Source organism: Trichoderma camerunense (assembly GCF_050948025.1).
Source record: "Trichoderma camerunense strain CBS 138272 chromosome Unknown V8C40scaffold_8, whole genome shotgun sequence".
Lineage (NCBI taxonomy): Eukaryota > Fungi > Ascomycota > Sordariomycetes > Hypocreales > Hypocreaceae > Trichoderma > Trichoderma camerunense.
The window spans coordinates 1,218,404-1,236,676 of NW_028145362.1; the positions used below are offsets into that span (position 1 = coordinate 1,218,404).

The 18,273-nt window shown below is 50.5% G+C and overlaps 8 protein-coding genes across 8 annotated transcripts; 3 read left to right on the forward strand and 5 right to left on the reverse strand.

Annotated features, from left to right (window-relative positions):
• The first annotated feature begins 2,130 nt into the window (after positions 1 to 2,130).
• V8C40DRAFT_244424 (uncharacterized protein) lies at positions 2,131 to 4,322 on the forward strand. The gene is made up of 4 exons (XM_083215648.1): positions 2,131 to 2,465; positions 2,554 to 2,569; positions 2,803 to 3,026; positions 3,103 to 4,322. Exons 1-4 carry the CDS (start codon positions 2,393 to 2,395, stop codon positions 3,633 to 3,635), a joined length of 846 nt encoding a protein of 281 aa, XP_083073791.1. The 5' UTR covers positions 2,131 to 2,392; the 3' UTR covers positions 3,636 to 4,322.
• A 219-nt stretch (positions 4,323 to 4,541) lies between these two features.
• V8C40DRAFT_244426 (putative phosphatidylinositol-3,4,5-trisphosphate 3-phosphatase) lies at positions 4,542 to 7,059 on the forward strand. The gene is made up of 2 exons (XM_083215649.1): positions 4,542 to 4,930; positions 5,010 to 7,059. Exons 1-2 carry the CDS (start codon positions 4,833 to 4,835, stop codon positions 6,751 to 6,753), a joined length of 1,842 nt encoding a protein of 613 aa, XP_083073792.1. The 5' UTR covers positions 4,542 to 4,832; the 3' UTR covers positions 6,754 to 7,059.
• A 432-nt stretch (positions 7,060 to 7,491) lies between these two features.
• V8C40DRAFT_265600 (Zn(II)2Cys6 transcription factor) lies at positions 7,492 to 9,632 on the reverse strand (the record flags this gene model as incomplete). Its single annotated transcript, XM_083219672.1, has 4 exons — positions 7,492 to 8,167; positions 8,232 to 8,362; positions 8,437 to 8,771; positions 8,921 to 9,632. 4 exons carry the CDS (start codon positions 9,630 to 9,632, stop codon positions 7,492 to 7,494), a joined length of 1,854 nt encoding a protein of 617 aa, XP_083073793.1.
• A 2,246-nt stretch (positions 9,633 to 11,878) lies between these two features.
• On the reverse strand, positions 11,879 to 12,482 carry V8C40DRAFT_244438 (uncharacterized protein). Its single transcript, XM_083215650.1, has one exon. It carries the CDS (start codon positions 12,420 to 12,422, stop codon positions 12,006 to 12,008), a length of 417 nt encoding a protein of 138 aa, XP_083073794.1. The 5' UTR covers positions 12,423 to 12,482; the 3' UTR covers positions 11,879 to 12,005.
• On the reverse strand, positions 12,211 to 12,915 carry V8C40DRAFT_244439 (uncharacterized protein). Its single transcript, XM_083215651.1, has one exon. It carries the CDS (start codon positions 12,694 to 12,696, stop codon positions 12,520 to 12,522), a length of 177 nt encoding a protein of 58 aa, XP_083073795.1. The 5' UTR covers positions 12,697 to 12,915; the 3' UTR covers positions 12,211 to 12,519.
• V8C40DRAFT_244440 (CRAL-TRIO domain-containing protein) lies at positions 12,668 to 15,173 on the forward strand. Its single transcript, XM_083215652.1, has 2 exons — positions 12,668 to 13,641; positions 13,712 to 15,173. Exons 1-2 carry the CDS (start codon positions 13,288 to 13,290, stop codon positions 14,708 to 14,710), a joined length of 1,353 nt encoding a protein of 450 aa, XP_083073796.1. The 5' UTR covers positions 12,668 to 13,287; the 3' UTR covers positions 14,711 to 15,173.
• V8C40DRAFT_244442 (Mg-dependent acid phosphatase) lies at positions 15,121 to 16,174 on the reverse strand. Its single transcript, XM_083215653.1, has one exon. The coding sequence runs from the start codon at positions 16,065 to 16,067 to the stop codon at positions 15,276 to 15,278; it is 792 nt and encodes a 263-aa protein (XP_083073797.1). The 5' UTR covers positions 16,068 to 16,174; the 3' UTR covers positions 15,121 to 15,275.
• Positions 16,175 to 16,494: 320 nt separating this feature from the next.
• Positions 16,495 to 17,598, reverse strand: V8C40DRAFT_287242 (gamma-glutamylcyclotransferase family protein; the record flags this gene model as incomplete). Its single annotated transcript, XM_083222681.1, has 1 exon — positions 16,495 to 17,598. Exon 1 carries the CDS (start codon positions 17,506 to 17,508, stop codon positions 16,495 to 16,497), a length of 1,014 nt encoding a protein of 337 aa, XP_083073798.1. The 5' UTR covers positions 17,509 to 17,598.
• Between the last annotated feature and the right edge of the window lie 675 nt (positions 17,599 to 18,273).

The window sequence follows — 18,273 nt, forward strand, 5'->3', positions numbered from 1 at the left end:
GCTTAAAAGTGAGATGCCGTGATCAATTCCAAAGTCAACATTGATTCGGAAATACGCGAGTATGTTCTAGGTAGCACGTGCGAGTGTGTTTGTGCGGAATGCATCTGGTGAATCATCCGCATCCTTTCTTTAGTACATGTCTTTCTTCAGGCCAGTGGGTAATCTCCACGTCGAAGGAGTGGCTTGAGGCGCAACCCAAATTGAATGCATATATGCAAGGGATGCCTTGGAGGATTCCACCAACTTAAAAAGGGAGACACCTCTAGTTGGGCACAGATTCGCAGTCCTCGATCAGGGAGGCCATGCTTCGTATCGAGGATGCATGCCATGTAAGGGGAGATAAAATTGTAGAAGAGTATATATGTCAATCACCGTACTTGTAGTTTTTACCACCACCATTGTTATAATATCGTCGCTTACACAGGGGCTCGCGTACTATTTTATGCCAACATAACCGCATCGAGTGGTTTGGAAGAAAGGACTTTTCAGAAAGGCGACTGCTCATAAGAATGTCTCGGAGAGTTTCGATAGGTAGCTATGGCTGGCGAAGTGCATAGGTAGTTAGGCGTCATTGATGAGAAGATGTCTTGGTTGGACAGCGTGGCTGCAAACCTGCAGTGGCTATGAGGTCGTGAACCAAGTTACCATTCACATGTGTGGGAGAGTTGATTGATGTTACGTTTCATTCTATCTGCCAGAACTATATGCAATGGAATATAGCATGTATTTATATGTTTTTATATAAGACAGGTTTTACGTAAGTAACTGGTGCATACAGCAGTAGCCCGTGGTTGAATATGAACATTTGAAGCTTCACCAGGCGTCAGCAACCTACCCTAGAATCGGCAAAATCTGAGCTACTACGCACGCGCATCAGAGCGAATCAACAGGTGAAGACTAGTCTAGATGCTGGCTATCAGGCGTTAAATGCCTTTAAATGATATGTAGAAGCTGAAATTGCGGTGGCTGTATTCGTGTTGTTCCATCATGAGTTACCGTGATAGACATCTTCATTGATGTCATCAATATAAGCATAAAGAGTAGTTTATGAGCTATTCAGCTTTAACTCCTTGTCTCAAATTTTTGTTGTTTTAGTAGAGCGATGTTACCTAAAGAGACCTCTAAATAGTGGTGGCAAATACATGTAGAAGCAGGCAGGTATTTTCTCTGCATCTTGCTACCGGATTTGAAGTCGCTGGACTACGTCTAATATTCCCTGGATCAAGAGCAATCATCTTCCATTATTATCTTTCTTCGGCCAGCTCAAAGGCTTTGATACTCTTTCGCCATAGTTGTCGACCCTGGAACTGCCGCAAATCGCGGCTTCGCCGGAGTGCTCTTCCATCCGCGTCCATCCACATGCCACGAGCTGAAGTTTCCATGGCATCTGTTAGCACATGCAGACGGCGATCTAGAGCTTTAGGCTTGGGGGCGTGGAGATGGACTAGCAGCTAGTCGACGGGAGACGAAAACAGCTCCAGAGTTTAGGTGGCCAAAAGGAAACCCCAGATTGTGCCATTCGTCATTGGCTACGTCTCCTCTTGTCGTCATCACTCATCATAGCCGGCAGATCGGAGCATTAACCCGTGCTAGCAGGGCCTTGGAATGCTGGCCGGGTGGAAATTATCATACACATTCACATTCACATTCACATGCAAGACGATGCAGATGTTGATGAATATCGAGACACATCGATACAAAATTGAAGAGAGGCATGAGAAAGGGCAACTTGTAGTAGATTAAAGATCAGATGAAATCCAGGCGAAATAAATCGATATGAATGGTTGAGATGACTAATCTCAGCTTCTTGGGTCATAAGACAGCGTCATTCACGGCAACCAACGAAGCACATGCTCAGCTCTAGCCGCACTCGTGGCCTTGCAAAGAGAACAGAAACAAGCAAAAAAAGAGCTCACCAGGCAGCAAAACCAGCTTCAGCTTCTAATGAAAGCTGGCCTCAATCCATCACAGCTGATATCTAAAGATCCAAGAACGTGTTCAGACCACTATCAGTGACGGCATCCACTTATTTTTTTTCTTCTGCCACCTTGGAAGCCAATAGAACTCCACACCAGCCACTAGCCAAACAAGCTGGCTTCCTTCTTCCCTCCATTTTCTTTTCTTCCCATCTGCTTCATCTTCTTCCAACTGCATCAGTCTGTTCTTCTGCTTATTCTACTGCTCTCTTATATCACGAACGGTTAATTCGACCTCGAAAACATCTTGTCCCGCATCGTTGCCCAGCATCTCGGCTTTGTTTACCTCTTCCGAAGCTACCCCTCATCACAGCAGATCAGCTTCTTGCGCGCGCCATCTTGAAGCTTCATCGTCATCGCTGCCCTTTGCCTAACGTCACGACCCCTCAGCTGGCGACAGTAATTCATACGACATTATGGCTCCTCCTCCGCCAAACGCGAACCTCCCGCTACAGGAGCGCTTCCTGGCTCTAGCTCAGACGCTTCAGTGTATGTTTTCTCAGACTCGAGTGTTTTTGTTTTTCCCTTTGTGCCGAGTTTGCACATGCATCTTTGCTAACTGCTTTTGTTACCATAGTCGCCTGGTTTGTCGGGTAAGCCTCCTACCAGTCCTTGAAAGAGCTTTACTTCAAGCTCTACTCGACCCCATCCCGCCTCCGGACCTTGCCTGGCCTCTTCCACGCATTCCGCTGATACCCGACGATGACGACGAGCAAGAATCTTCATACATCACAGGGGGGAATACAGCGTGGACCAGGGGAGGGGAAACGATTGGTAGAACTGCAACATGACATGAGACACACGACTGACATTTTGTCCATCTCAGGCACCTGACTCTTATCCTTACCACCTCACGATATGCCCTGTCATGGCTGTTCATGAACTACTATAGCCGCATGGCACAGTTCTCATACCGGACATCATTTGCCGCCGCCGCTCTGACTTATGGAATCGTTGTCTACAAGACGCAGCGAGCTCGTGCAAAGACCGGAACCAAAGCGCCTAATGGTGCCCTCGGACTCCTTGCTGACGAGAATGTCCAGTACCTGAGTAAGTCCAAATGTCCATCCAGACTCGTCGCGCTGTTTGCGTGGGGTGCTGTATGTCTCGACTAACAGTTCAATAGTCATGGCCCTCGTCTGGCTCTTCTCTCCCCAGTACCCCCTCGCCCTGCTCCCTTACTCCGTCTACTCCATCTTCCATGTGGCCACCTACTCTCGCGCCAACCTGATCCCCGTCTTCAGCCCCCCTCCAGTTGCCGCCGATGGCGTCTCCCGACCTAAGACCACCAACCCGTTGGCCGATAAGATCGGAAACTTTGTCAAGGAGTACTACGACTTCTCTATGACCGTTGTCGCATACCTCGAGATTGCTCTGTGGGTCCGAGTGTTGCTCTCAGCCATCCTTTTCCAGCGTAGGTCGTGGATTCTGCTTGGCCTGTACACCGTCTTCGTCCGAGCTCGCTATGCCCAGAGCAGCCACGTCCAGTCAGCCTTTGCCCACGTCAACGCGCGCGCCGATCACTTTGTCGGAGCCCAGGGAACCCCGCCTCAGCTCAAGCAAGCCTGGGACGTTATCAAGGGCATTACTATCAAGTTCCACGATGTCACCGAGGTCAGCAAGTACGTTGGCGCTGGCCCTGCCAAGAAGACGTCATAAACAACAAACGCATATTTTCTACATGTGCACGGCGACAAACTCGAACAGCAGAGCGAAGTGCCTTGGGCATGCTATGTGCGGGGCTTGTAGAGTTAATGGAATTGGAATTTGGTAATCCTGGTGTTATTTCGTTCCTTTACGGGCGAACTAGCAACCTACTTGCGGCAACTGGTCGCGTTACTATGGCCAAGGCTTGCTTGTCGCTTGTGACTTTTGAGTCTCGACGAAACTTGATTTCTGGAACTTGCATTGCTGGACCTTTGCTCAACTGGAATTGAGTATCTTACAGCATTTCCTTTCGAGTATTGGAACTAGGGTCGGCCAACCGGGTGGTGAATTTCAACCGGCCATGAGTAGTTATTGGGAACCGGTGCAACGAATTGCTCTCCTGGGTATATCTGGATGGGCTACGTGGATGTATAGGAGCGGGACATGGGGTGGGAATTCTCTAATGGTGGTTGTGGAAGCTGATGTTGAGTCAAGCTCTCGGCATTACAGTGTATCAAAATACTACTATGTGTGTGTTTGGATCCCCTGGCGCAAAAGCTGAAGAGCTCAGAGGAAGACGTCTAAGCTTGGAGATGCCAATTGCAAGTCAATATTACGCACCGTGATGTGGTGTTCTGGTTTTAGCAACATCTTCTATAGTATATTGTATCGCGAATTGCTTCACTTTTTTTTTCTTAACCTGAATGCTGATGTTGATGTCATCGCCAGTCTTGATGTCATCCATTCTAGTGACGCTATTGTGGCACTAACAGCTTGAGCTGAGTTGCTATCGTGGGGCAGCAGTCCTGCTGATGACGTCGCCTGAGATGCTCGCTAGCCGCCATAGTACAGGCACCAGAACCCACTGAAGTAGCGCCACTATCCCTATCGCCATGTGCGCGGGGCTTCCACTGTACAGTAGTGTCAGCAATTGAATTCGGGCTGGGGTCGATTCTTGTCTGGTGCTTGGGTGATCGCAATGCAGCAGCCTGACACAAGCTTTGGGCCTTGCATCGCCACAACGTCACGACTCTAGCTATTGTTTCCTTTCCGTTTGATGTTGTTTTTGCATTGATTGGAAGTGGATTCGACCATCCGTCTCACGGGGACAGAGCCTCAAAGAAACGCTGCCCGAGTCTCTACGGCCTCCGACCAACTTCTTCTTAGCCTGCTCCTCTCTTCTCAGCCTCATTCTTCCAACACACAACTATGGCCTCGTTACTGCGGCAGATTGTTGCAGGCCCGCGCGCGCGGCATCCAGAGGCTGGGCTGGACCTCTGCTATGTGACGGACTTTATCATTGCAACGTGAGTGAACGTGATTCATCGTGTCCAGCTCAAACCGTCATTCCTCTTCGACAAAGCCTCTAACCATGGCATATCTCAGATCCGGTCCTTCGCAGACGTACCCTCAGATAGCCTACCGAACCCCTCTCGACCAACTCGTTAGTTTTCTCGACTCAAAACACGGCGAAGACTGGGCGATATGGGAATTCCGAGCCGAGGGCACAGGGTACCCAGATGAAGCCGTCTACAACCGGATATGGCACTATCCATGGCCCGACCACCATCCCCCGCCATTTAGGCTCATTCCCCTGATCATGGCAAGCATGCGGAATTGGCTTCATGGCGGGGAAGCATCTGATGCGCACGCGGAGAACGACAAGAAGCCCCAGTCGCAGTCTTCCTATCCACCGAACGAAGAGAATATAGAGGCTGTTTCAAAGACTCTCTCGGAGCCAGCCAAGACCGAGAGGAACAAGAAGAGAGTCGTGGTGGTTCACTGCAAGGCGGGCAAGGGAAGAAGCGGCACTGCCAGCTGCAGTTACCTCATTGCAGAGGAAGGCTGGAAGGCGGAAGATGCTCTGACACGCTTCACCCAGCGTCGCATGAGGCCACAATTTGGCGCCGGTGTGTCGATTCCCTCGCAACTGCGATGGATTGGCTACGTTGACCGCTGGACAAAGGGCGGAAAGAAATACACAGATCGTCCGGTCGAGATCGTGGAGATTCACGTATGGGGTCTGCGCAACGGTGTGAAAATGGACGTCGAAGCCTTTGCAGATGAAGGCAAGAAGATTGAGACTGTACACAGTTTCACAAAAGACGAAAGGGTCGTGGTCGAAGGAGATGCGCCTGAAGGCGGTGGTCTTTCTGAGATAATATGGGATCTGGCGGGTTACTCAACCCAAAAAGACAAGGTCCCTGAAGCGGTGGAGTTTGCAGACGCTACCAACAATGATTCCAAGAAGAAGGATTCTAGTGACGAGCTGAAGAAGAAAGAATCCAATGATGAGCCCAAGAAAAAGGATCCTCTCGCTTTCGACCCTCCTCCCTCACCCTCGCCACAGCCTTCAGAGTCGTCCATAGAGCAGCTGCTGCGGCGGAAGAGCGCCAAGCTGATAGAGAGAGTATCACCGCCTGGTTCGCACTCCAAAATCGACAAGTTCCGAGCCTTGCTCACTGCCGAACCAACCTCGCCGACAGCTTCCTCCCCGTCCGAAGTCCGCACAGAGAGCCCTGATGACACCGAGCCTGGCGGCATGGCCGTCATCTTCAAGCCGAAAGAGCCCATCCGCGTCCCTAACAGCGATGTCAACATTGCCGTTGAACGACGGAATAGAACTCACAAATCGATGGGGCTGACAATGGTCACGGCCGTTGCTTACGTGTGGTTCAATGTGTTTTTCGAGGGGAATGGTCCCGAGAAGCAGGGCAAGGCTGATAGCAACGGTGTCTTTGAAATCGAATGGGATGCCATGGACGGTGTCAAAGGATCCAGCAGAAAGGGAATAAGAGCTTTTGATCGCATGTCCGTCGTGTGGAGATTCGCCGAAAGTGGCGAGCCCAAGGCGGAAGAGGAGGTTGTCGAGCCCAAAGAGGGGGAGCCAGTGCCACAGACCAAGGCGGCGGATTGGAAAGGGACAGATAATCCGAATCCTCCAGATCTTGGATTGCGGCAACAAAGCCCTCTCAGTGCAGACATAAGCAGGGCCAGCAGCATCAAGAGCGTTGACGGAACAATAAGCCAGACTCAAGGCCAGGGTACGGACACAGACAAGGATTTGGAAGGTTTGAAGCGCAGCGGGCCATCTGGAGAAGACTTGGATGAGGGCGAGAAGAAGAGCTAGGACATTGAAATGGAGTACATAAACACGACAAGGGAACACGACAGAGTTATTTGTTTTTGATGGATGGCATGAGTTGCGACAGGAAAAATACGGGCATATGATTTAGGGTGCATAGTAGGGCAGCGGCTTTTATACCATCACGGAAAGGATTTGATTCTCAAGACTACCGTGATTGCCAAACGTGGTTTCGTGACATGAAATGCTTCATCCTTTAGATGATTCTCATTATAACATGCGACGCTGTCTAAGTGCAGAACGTGTACATGCGAAGACCAGGTATTTCCCATCAAAACGCGCTTTTCCTGCAATAATAACAAAGAATTGAATAACCACAAAAATTCAAAATACAGATCGGCCGCCACGCTCGCATTAAGTCGTAATCAGCCGCATCTGTTGCAAATATCCCGCTCCCCTTTCAAGTTTTCGAATAGAATGAAGAACACTCTAATTATTCTTATAGACATATTATTATAACTTCTTTTCTCTTGACTTTTTCTTCTTTTTGTTGAGTTTCTCTTCCCTTTGTTTGTCCGTAAAATGTAACGAGTAGCTTGGCTGGATAGATAATTTCGAAAAAACAATTGTATCTTAATGTGAGTTGGAAACACCGCTATAACCAGGTAAAAACGTATTTCTATTAAGCAAAGTAAATGTCGATGCCATCGTTGAGTATAGTGAGCCGCTGTTCAGCTTCAACTGATATAAGCAGCCGTAATTGGGGTCGAATTGCTGCAAAGGTTATATCATCCACGCATGTGGCTGATCAAAGCACTCATCCCACTCCGTCTTCCCCGAGGCCCAAAATTTCCGCATTGTCGCCAACGCAGCGCCGGTACAGCCTCCAGTAAAGGGATCTCGCACGCCATTCAGCAGGTACATTTCCACCAGCATCTGGTTTTCGACGGTCCCCGTCGCGGCGGCAGTACCAGCTACTACCACAGGCCACAATATATGATCGAGCAGCGGTAGGAATTCAGCCGTGGTGTCGAGAAGATGGAAGAGGTTGGCTCGATGAACCTTTTGTAGCTCTGCACATGGCCTGGAAGGTGAGCATTGCGAGGTACAAGGTAGCGTCAGGGCGGCAAAAACAGCCACTGAGGATTTGAAAAGAAGCGAGATGAAAAGCAGAGCGTTGGCTTTCGTCTCTTCTATGGATTCATTCATGAGCGGGACAGAATACATGTCGACTCGCTGAAGTATATCACAGAGACTAGGCTCAGAGGAGCCGTCGGAAACTGCGGCATCTAGTCTGAGGCGGTTGATGAGGAATATTTCTCTAAACAAGGGCGCTGGACAGTAAAACAACGGGGTGCTGCCGATTTCGTATAGGGCCATGACATCGTCAACGTCAAAGTTGCAGGCATCGACCATCTGCGAGTGGCTAGGGCTAGTGGTGTTGAAGACGGTGATGCCACTGAGTGAACCCGGGAGGCAAATTATCAGCTTGATACTCGTCGGCATCAGGAGGGTCAACTTACATGACAAAGCTCTGCATCAACAATGGAGTGGTGGACGAGTCCATCAGCTTCCGTAGTCCCCCGCAATGTTTGATCAGCATAAGGTAGCCATCAGCGTGAAGCCGCCATGACAACGAATTAGAGACGAGAACCTAAAGATAAGCAAACATAAGCAGTCAGTTCATCATCGTCAAGTCAAGTCAAGGACCCTCTCCCTAGGTCTCACCTCTGCGCTCATCAAGTGGGCCATGCTGGAGAATATGTTGAAGACGTTCCCCGGGTAGCTTTGTTGAATCTCATCGTTGAGGGCCCGGATAGATTTGCCGATGTGGCGGTAGAATTCCTGCCATAGGTGAGACGCCGGTCCCGAGGTCGACGGCTCCAGATCCAAGCCGTGGATGATGGACACGCACATGATGCGGTAACCAACGGCTATAGCTAGAATGCAGTGGCGGTTTGCCGCCGTGAGAGACTGGAGAGCTTCACCACTCAGCTCGCCTCCCCAGGCGGGATTCTGCACAATCTGCCTTGCACGCATCTTTGGCAGCAGCAGATTATTATCTGAAAGACAGACTTCAATGTCAGACAACAGCGAGGCTTATACGGGGGCATACGATGGTGTACAAGAGGGCAGCAGGGGTCAAGCGAAGCTAGCAAAGGGAATAATTGAAAATAAAACGCAAAGTTGAATAGTAGAAATGGCAACGTACAGTATTGGATGGCATCTACGAAATCCCACTGCTCTGGCCGCAGATCTGGCGGGATGTGCGCCACATGGATTTGCCTGGAACTGGAACTGCTGGCAGAGCCGAATTGCGCCCTGCTGGCAACGAGCTGGAGCTGCGAGTCCTTTTCCTTGAGCAATCCATCCTCGTTCCGGTCCTCGTGATGGCCATCATCGCTGCGAATTGTCGTCTTCTTGGTGGCCGCCACCAGGCTCGAGGTCGAGTCGCCCGGAGACGCCTCCGAGATGGTGCCGGCATCGCTGCTCCGATCGCTGCCGCTGCTGCTAGTATTGGGACCGTTGGTGTCGCTAATGCTGCTGTTGGCTTTGGCTTTACCATCCTTGATAGTATTGCTGTTAGTGCTGCTGCTGCCCTTCCTCCTCCGCGCCCTCGGCGGCGTGCTCGCCACCGAAGCCGAAGCGCCCCGTTCCGGCGTCGACGATGCTCGAGCCGTCGTCAAAGCTGCTGGGCTCTGTTTGAAGCGCCTGTTTGTCGCCGGCGCCGCGCTCCGGCTCTTGACCTTTTGCTTTTGAAGCCGCGATACTTTGCCCGTGGGCAGCCACGTGAGCGGCCTGGCGTTGTTGTAGCCAGGACAGACCATGCCGGCGTCGCTGCAGTTGCCGCAGATCGGAATCCTGCCGTCGCACGGCGAATCGCGGCGTTGACACTCCCAGCATTGCGGCCTTTTCGAGGTCATCTTGGCCGCCGCATGCTGTGACGCCCGGAGAGGCGGGGAGATGGAGAAGAGCGAAGATCTCGCTGTAATTCAAAAATAATCTTGTTTTGTTTTTTCTAGAACAGCTAGACGTTTGGGAGTCTTATGTAGCAGATGCTTTTGCAGATTCGATACAAGATGATTGTCGCGGGGTGTGGCGTGTGCTTAGCCCCAGGTGCTAAGATCACTTGCGGGTTGGCTTCTGTCCAAGTCAGGTAATCAGCTGGATGTGCCAGGGGAGACAAAAAGACAAGGGGGACGGGGGGGCAAAGGCGCTTCTACGGAGGAATCTTTGGATCAGACAAACACAGTACTGTAGCTCGGGACAAATCAACAGCGACACGGAAGTCTTGAAGACCGATGATGAAGAGAGAATGAGCAGTCACAAGAGCAAAACACGGAATAGGCAAGAGAAGATGGATAGAATCAGGGTCAGGGAGATGGGATAAACGATAAACGAACGATGGTACGCCGTGCATGTAGACTATGATGCTATCACTCGGGAGCGGCCATCCCACCTTTCTGCTGGCTCTTTAGAGTCATCGAATCAAATCAACCTTTTTACCCTTCAGGCCTAAGCGCCCCCTGGTTCTTGATCCGCGGCTGCTACAGTAGTACCAGCACAGCTGCCAATACCATGTGCTATTATTCTCTTTCCCCAGTGTTGTATCGTTTTTGACTGCTGGCTCTCCTCGTAGCTGCTGTTTATCACTATTAAATCTGCACACGGGATAACACTGGGTAGCCAATCTTTGAGTGCTGGCGAGCAAATGCCTCTCCATGAAAAGACCGATCGCGTGATAAAGGCAAATCTCTAAATAGATTCTCCGATCAGATACGCGATGCTACTGTAAGCATTCTAAGGAACACTCCAAGGAACAAAGACAGAAAAAAAGCCCCCAAGGCGCCTCTCACAGAGATTCCTTCGTCAGCTGCGTGGCCAATGAAGAGGATGGAATTTCCCCCCTTTGGCCGAGCCCCATGGCGCAGTGCATTGCTAGTGAAAGGCAAGCTTACATGGAGCATGAACAATATCAGACTGTGACTCTTTGTGCTTTTTCTCTCAGACTTGGTCCTACCAACTCGTACGACTCACCAAAGAAACTCTCAACTACAAGTTTGCAAGCGCTCCGAGGACATGCAGCAGCAGAGGTAGCATCACCAACGCCCTCACTCAGTTCTGTCACTAAAGAATTGAATCCACTCACTCAACGGCCTCCAGATGCACCCGCCCCGATCTGGTCTTCTCTCTCCCACGCTAAAACAGAGCAGCCGAGTGCCGTTAACCCACGGAAGCGCTACGGCGGATCGACACTCCGTTGGCTGTCAACTCATAGGCCAGCTTCCTCTCATCTGCCCGGTGTATGATCGGACCGACGGCTATGCAGGGTGCCGTTCAGTCACAGTGGGGGGAGATAGGTCTCTTTGCTCGGTCGATTTGACAAAAAGACGGGGAAAGAAGTCGGGAGACAAAAGGATGGGTGTGGCATTGAGCACACTGCGCTATCAAGGGGTTGTTAGAGGACTGGAGTAAACGTGAAGCCTGATTGGAGTAAGAAAACGCCATCTTATGTGCATCTGATAAACTTTGCACAAAGTACGGAGCAGCCAGTGAATGGGATTCTTTTGACAGGGCTAGACCAAGGGATCGAAGGGCGGCGTTGTTTAGCGCGAGAGACCAGGAGAGCAGGTTCATGACATTCGAGACAGTTTGAAAGGCTACAGTAAGTTGGTCCTGTCATGACCCCATTGGGTTAGTTAGCACCCCAGATGGCTGTTTTTCTTTCTGTGCAACATGAAGGGGAACGAGAGGATAAGTAGAGAAAGAGAAGAAAGAAACTGGAGAAAGCCGGATATCCCCTCATTGTTGTATCCAAATGAGCGCTGGAGCAGGGGTAACCCATTCATCCCAGGATGGACACGTGCCTTGCAGCCGGATGCGAATCAGCTGCTGCTCATCACTGGAGGGCAAATTGATGAGACCCCTAAATGCCCTATATTGGGTTAATGGCCAAAGAGCAAATCCTTTGACACAACGTCATACACAAAACCTCGGCGGGCGAGAGCTGTGGCAAATCGGCGAACTTCCAAGAAGAGCGCCAAGGACGCCTTGCTGACAAAAAGAGCACTGGAATTCATCCCACCTACCCTAGAGCCCTGGACCGATTTGCTGGGATTTGAGCAAGATGAGTTCTCGAGAAGCTTTCTCCAATACATCATATCTGCCTCTTCCGAACAAGCCATAAGCCCGGACGCTCTTCTCCTCGTTGTCCCGGCTGACAGACAACTGGCGTCCATGGGATTAGGCCACGCTTGGCGGGCTTGCCGCTACCAGAGTCCTTGAACCAATGGCATTTACATGTAATCTGGACACATGGAGATGACGGAGGTCAGATGGACGGCCTTCCGAGAGCTTAATCGCCAGCACTTGTTCGCCTCTCCTCGTGGCTCCGGTCTGACACGGATTTTAGGTTTGGAATTGCCGTGGCAGTTGCGGCATCTCCAGCAACTTGATTGATCCCCCCAGATTGAGTTGCATGGCCCATAGCCGGCTTGCTGGGCCAAGTTCTGTGATCGATCGATAAGCAGCTGGTCGGGCGAGCCGGAAATTTGCTTCCTTCCGAGGCTTCCGCACAACCACGGCGCCGGGATATATATAGTATATAATACATAGTATAAAACGTATAACCGTATAGTATTTGCACATGGACCGGCTCGCGGCGATGGGGGAAAGGAAAACAGTAGTAGTAATACATACTGTAAGCACCACATGCTGTCATTGCCGTCACAGGTTCGCCGCCACGGACACGGAGAGGGTCCCTTACGGAAGCGCACACAAACCTCGCGCCTAGTCGGAATCTTTTGGAGTTTACCAACATGTTGGGATCTGGATTTTGGGATTAGTGCTCTTAGTAATCGCCAGTAATTCTAATTCCATCCTGGTCATCGCCGCATGCGCGATGATATAATAAACACCAGACCCCTTCCCGCCCGGCGCTTTGTAAAAGTCGGCCCAAGTGTAAGCATCGCCGTCTCTTCGCATCATGACAACAACCGCCCGGTGTCTCGTAATCTAGTCATTGGGCACGAGACAGGTTTTATTCGCCCTTGGAACTTGGAACTCACGGCCTGCCAACCAAATCGCCCCCCCCTTTTTTCCCTGCCCGATCCTCCTAGCACGGCATCCTATCGGCCTCCGAAGGTGCCGTTGCCGTCACTTGGATCTGTCTTCTTGGCCTTCTCCACACACACACACCCATTTAACCATCCGGACAGCTGCTCTTCTTGCGTCTGAAACCTCGCAGCTTTGGACTAATAAGGCGCTGGCTTTTTCTTCTTGTACTCCGTCAGCCCCCCTTTTAACCGCCTTGTTGGGTGTGCCTTGCGGACTTTGTCTTTGGCCTGGGCCTGGGCGCTGGAACTAGGATCCTCACTCAGAAAACGCTATTTTTTGTGATTTTTTCCTTTTTTTTCTTACTTCCGGAGCCGAGATTACCACATTCGCTCCTATTGTGCAGCCAACAGCGCGTATCTACATATAGCCTTTCGGTCGGGTTACATTGTTTGTCTCTTGTGACTCCTGCTTTCTTTCTTTCTCGACGTGGTGGAATACAGAACTCGAAACAAAAGACTTATCATGACGACCGACTATGAAGGTTCCGCCCCCGCGGGCCGAGTTCTCTCTTCGGGCTCGACCGCCAGCCAACAGGCGGGGATGTTTCCGCACGGTCACTTGGGCCATCTGACTGCTCACCAGGAGGAGGCGCTGGAGAAGTTCAAGGCACTGCTGCAGGAAAAGGGCCTATGGCGTCCTGGCCCTCCGGCGTCTCACGATGACCAGACGCTGCTGCGGTATCTGCGCGCGAGACGGTGGGTTGTGGAGGATGCGTTTGGCCAATTCAAAGACACTGAGGAATGGCGGGCGGCGAACAACATCGACACGCTGTACCGGACCATTGAGCTGGAGGCGTACGAGCAGAGCCGGCGCTTGGTGAGTTGATATATCCTGATATCTTGATTTATAAGAAAACCCATATACTAACCGTATTGTCATTATATAGTATCCCCAATGGACCGGCCGCCGTGACCGCCGCGGCATCCCCCTTTACGTCTTCGAGATCCGCCAACTCGACTCCAAAGCTATCGCCAACTATGAGAAGCAGGGCGCCAACAGCACCTTTTCACAGGCCAAGACGGACGGCAAGACCCCTCCCGGCCTGCTGCGTCTCTTCGCCCTCTACGAGAACCTGACGCGCTTCAACCAGCCCTTTTGCACGCAGCTGACGGATCGCGACTACGCCGACGTGCCCGTCACCATGAGCACCAATATTGTCGACATCTCCGGTGTCGGCCTCAAGCAGTTCTGGAACCTCAAAGGCCACATGCAGGCCGCCTCGCAGCTGGCCACAGCGCATTATCCAGAGACGCTGGACCGCATCTTCATCATTGGCGCGCCCATCTTCTTCAGCACCGTCTGGGGTTGGGTCAAGCGCTGGTTTGATCCCATCACAGTTTCCAAGATCTTTGTGCTTGCGCCCCACGAGGTCAAGCCTACCCTCGAGGCCTTCATCGAGCCCAGAAACATCCCCAAGAAGTACGGCGGCGAGCTCGACTACACATTTGGCCAGCTGGGAATCCCCGACCCTGCGTGGGACGGCGTCATCCGGTGGGAGAAGGGATACAACTCGTTCCCCAGCGGCCCGCTGCTCTGGGAGGACGTGCCGGGCGAGGATAGACTGGCCTGCGTCCGTCTCGGCGCGGAGAACGGCAAGACGAAGCGGGAAATTATCTGCTCGCTGCCCAGGACTTTTGGCCCGGCCGAGAAGTCTTCAGATGAGTCGACTGCCACGGAGAGCTCAGCTGCCACCACCACAAACACCGCCGCCACGACGATCAACGACACTTCTGAGGGCACCCAGACCTCGGAAGACACTCTTGACGATGCTACCCAGACCGACGGGCCCGCCGAAGCCATCGAGAAGCTCAAGATTGACGAAAAGGCTGATACCAAGGCGACCGAGGTACCCACCCCCATGGCTGCTGCCACCGCCGCTGCATAAAACGACCACATAATACAAAAAACAAACGGCGAAAAATGCATATCATACCCTGTTTCATTAATTTTTTTTCTATATATGGTTAGAGCCATTGGATTTATTGCATATACAGAATGCCTCTTTCTCATTCATACTCCCGCGTCAATTTTTCGAGTTATATATTGTTGGGAAAGGGTACCGGGAGATGTTTTTATTTCGCAATGGTGAATCTGTTTGTTGAGGTTTCCTTAACGGGGGACGAGGAGGAGAAATTGGACGAGATGAGAACGAGAGATGAGAATTGGAAATTGGAGTATTTTGTCCGGGTTGGGAATATAATTGGACTTGGAATATACCAAATATCTACGGAGAATTAGTTGTGTTTATATTTTTGCTTTATATATACGGACATGGCATGAATAATGCTTATGGGATTTGTTTTATGGATATCATTGTCTATGACTTTTTACCTGATTGCTCAATGCTGTATCTTGCTGCAAATGGTTCCCATATATCCAATTCTGCGTTGTATCCAAGACACGCTCTATGTGCTGAGAAAAAACAAACATCTCTACCTGCATCTAGCCGTCTATGCCTGTTCCCCATCTCTATGCCTTTGTTGTTGTGGAAACCTCCTGCTCCTCCACAGCTCGATCCCCTTCCCAATCTCCTCCCACGACACGCCATCCGGGACCAACTTCATCGTCAGTCCCAACCTCTCCGTCTCCCTATTCCTTGGCTCGTCATCGAAAAACAGCATATCCTCAAATCGAATCCCCGTCCGCTTCTGCAGGGCCTCGAAGTGCTTGATTTTGCTCCCGGGGTATATCTCCAGTCCACCATCAAACACATCGATCGAAACCTTCTTCTTCCCCGCCGCCTTCTTGTTATTGCCGTCATCCTCTGCAAACGACGCCGTAGGTGGGATGTGGATTCCCTTGAGCAGTTCGCGGGCCAAAGCAGGGGCGCTGGTGCGCGATGCAACGCCCAGTTTGATCTTGTTTGGATGGTTGAGATACGGCAGAACAGCGAGGATCTCGGGCACTTCGCTGTAAAACTCGAATTCCTCGCCCGTGCGGTCTGTTGCGCCGGTATGCGCAGGGTTGATCTTCAGCGGAGGCGTGACATGTGTATCGACCCAAAAGGGCCAGAGCGTGTAGTCGAGATCAAAGACGATGAGGCGAGGGAACGGTATCGAGGGATCGCATATTGAAGAGGGGAGATCGAGGCGTGGAAAGGGAGATGGAGTTGATGGTGCCGAAGTTGCGAATGAGAGACCTGAAGGCGTGGAGCTGAAGGTCGGTGTGATGGGAGTGCCGGTGGGCGAGGAGGAGAGGGAGAGGTTGGAGGAGGAGGTTGGAATTGAGAATTTTCGAGGCATGGCGAAGATGAAGGCGAAGGTGATGGTGAAGACGTAGAGAGAAGAGAAGCAAAGAGAGAGTTGAAGACTGGGAAAATAATTGAGGGGCTGCGGTATCGCGATCGCAGAATTTGGGTGGCGGTTCTAAATCTGGGGAAGTTCTGCGGCTAGTGCGGAGTTTATGCACAGTATGGAGCGTCCCATAATTGATAGCGATGGACATTACGGAGTGCAGGGAGAGGAATGTGGCGATAGTAGCAGAAGTGAACGATGAGGTTCATGAATAACAATGTTCATAATTCTTTACTATTCTAATAATGTATTCTAATAATATTGAGATGAGTTACAATCTTGTCCTAGACTTGTTCCAAAGCCGTAAATGGTTTTCCTCACCATATTCCCCCATGTAAGATGAATCTGTCTGCTAAAGATTGATATGCAAGACAGACTACAGTTGAAGCAATCTAAAAGTGAGTCCTTGAATGACTCCCCCATCTCCATCCATAAACTCCATGGTGCATCTGACCACTTCATATTTGCCCGTTTCGTACACCCGGAGCGAATCCTCTTCGCTCTGACTCTTCACCTTGTATGCCCATCCACAGACCTTCGAACCTTCGTCTGCGTCTACCAAACCCAAGTATTTATCACCCCATGTAGAGAGCCGACCTCGGTAGACACATGCTTGTCTGTATTCGATGGCATCTTTGTCAAGACCGATAACGCGAGAGAGAATGTTGGCATCAGTAAGGGTGCCATAAAAGAAGTACCACACCGGATACTCATTTTGCGTTGGTCCAAAATGTGAGAGAGACGTGGGTGAGTTGGGACAATCACGCTCTACCACGCTGTTGTTTGGTCGGAACTGTGGCATGGTAGTGTCAATGCCAAGTGTTGGATAGAGTGAGGTTGCAGACAGATTCTTCTGTGCAATGGATACCCGAATCAACATTGGCGGACGTCCTGGTGGAAGAGCGCTCAGAAATTCAGCCCTCTCGCTGCTGGTCAAGAGACAGAACAAAGTCTTGTTTCCATCATCATCCTTGCCAGAGAAAACCTTTGGCTTCTTGGGGAGATAGCGAAGTAAATCAGCGCTTTTGGAGCACCGATCAACCTCATGTTCCAACTTGAGAAGATACTGGGCATCCTCGTCCTTGACCGTCGTGCCGCTCTTTGCTCTAAATGCCAATTTTGCCCTGAAAATGCTATATTCGTATGACTCCTTGTCGAATCCCTCGGCGACTTTTGCGTCTTTGACTGTGAGCCAAGACTCCTGCGACATCGTGGGGCGAGTGAAATCAGCTCTCCAGTCTTGAATGCTTTTCGCCGCTTCGTCAATGGAGAATCCGAACAATTTTTGCCATCTCGACTGATCAGAATTGGAGCTGTGTGAAGAGGTGTCAACTGGATCACTTGCTGCAATATTGGCAGCAAGTTCTTCGCACGCTGCGAGAAAGTTCATTGTTGCTTGGTATTTTCTTGGCTTGTTTGGTAATAAAGAGTGTTGAATTGCTGATCTTGTCGACTAAAGCTGATTTGTCTCTTGCTATTGGAGAAATTGAGCGACGTGTGATTCTTGGAAACAGCCTACTAGCTATGATGAAGGGGAATTGCGCTTTATATATGGTGGAAGTGGATGAATCCGAGTAAACAAACGGTAAACAAGAATTACGCCAATGGCCCAAGCCTCTTCTGAAGTATAAGTCGAAATATACATGTACCGAAGTGGGCACAGATCGAACAAAACTTAATGCTTTTACGAACACAGACTTTTCAGCCACAAGAAACTCATGGTTCAGTGTTTAGGCTTTGCATTTAAGAAGTAGTTACATGATGAATCGGGGTAGCCGTCAACACCTCACGTTTCGTGGTGAAGTGCTATAGAAGATGACGACAGTAGCATCTACTAGAGAAACATATTAATAGTAGCATGTATCAGAATAAATTAGAAATAAGAGTAAATGCCTAATGAAAAAATATCTTGAGGTACATATGTTTATTTTGTAAATGGGTGTATGTCCGCATCTTGGTATAACACTCAAATTGCATGTTGTCGCTTAGATACGCTCATCTCTGGTTCCTACGAAAATCTGCCACCGATCAAAGAAATGTAATCAAAACGAACGAATTTGATGCTAGCAGTAAACGGTGAAACAGCTGGCTCTGAGTTGATGAGGCGCATACAATGTAGACGTTTCATCAGGGAGACGTCCCGCGCACCATTAGA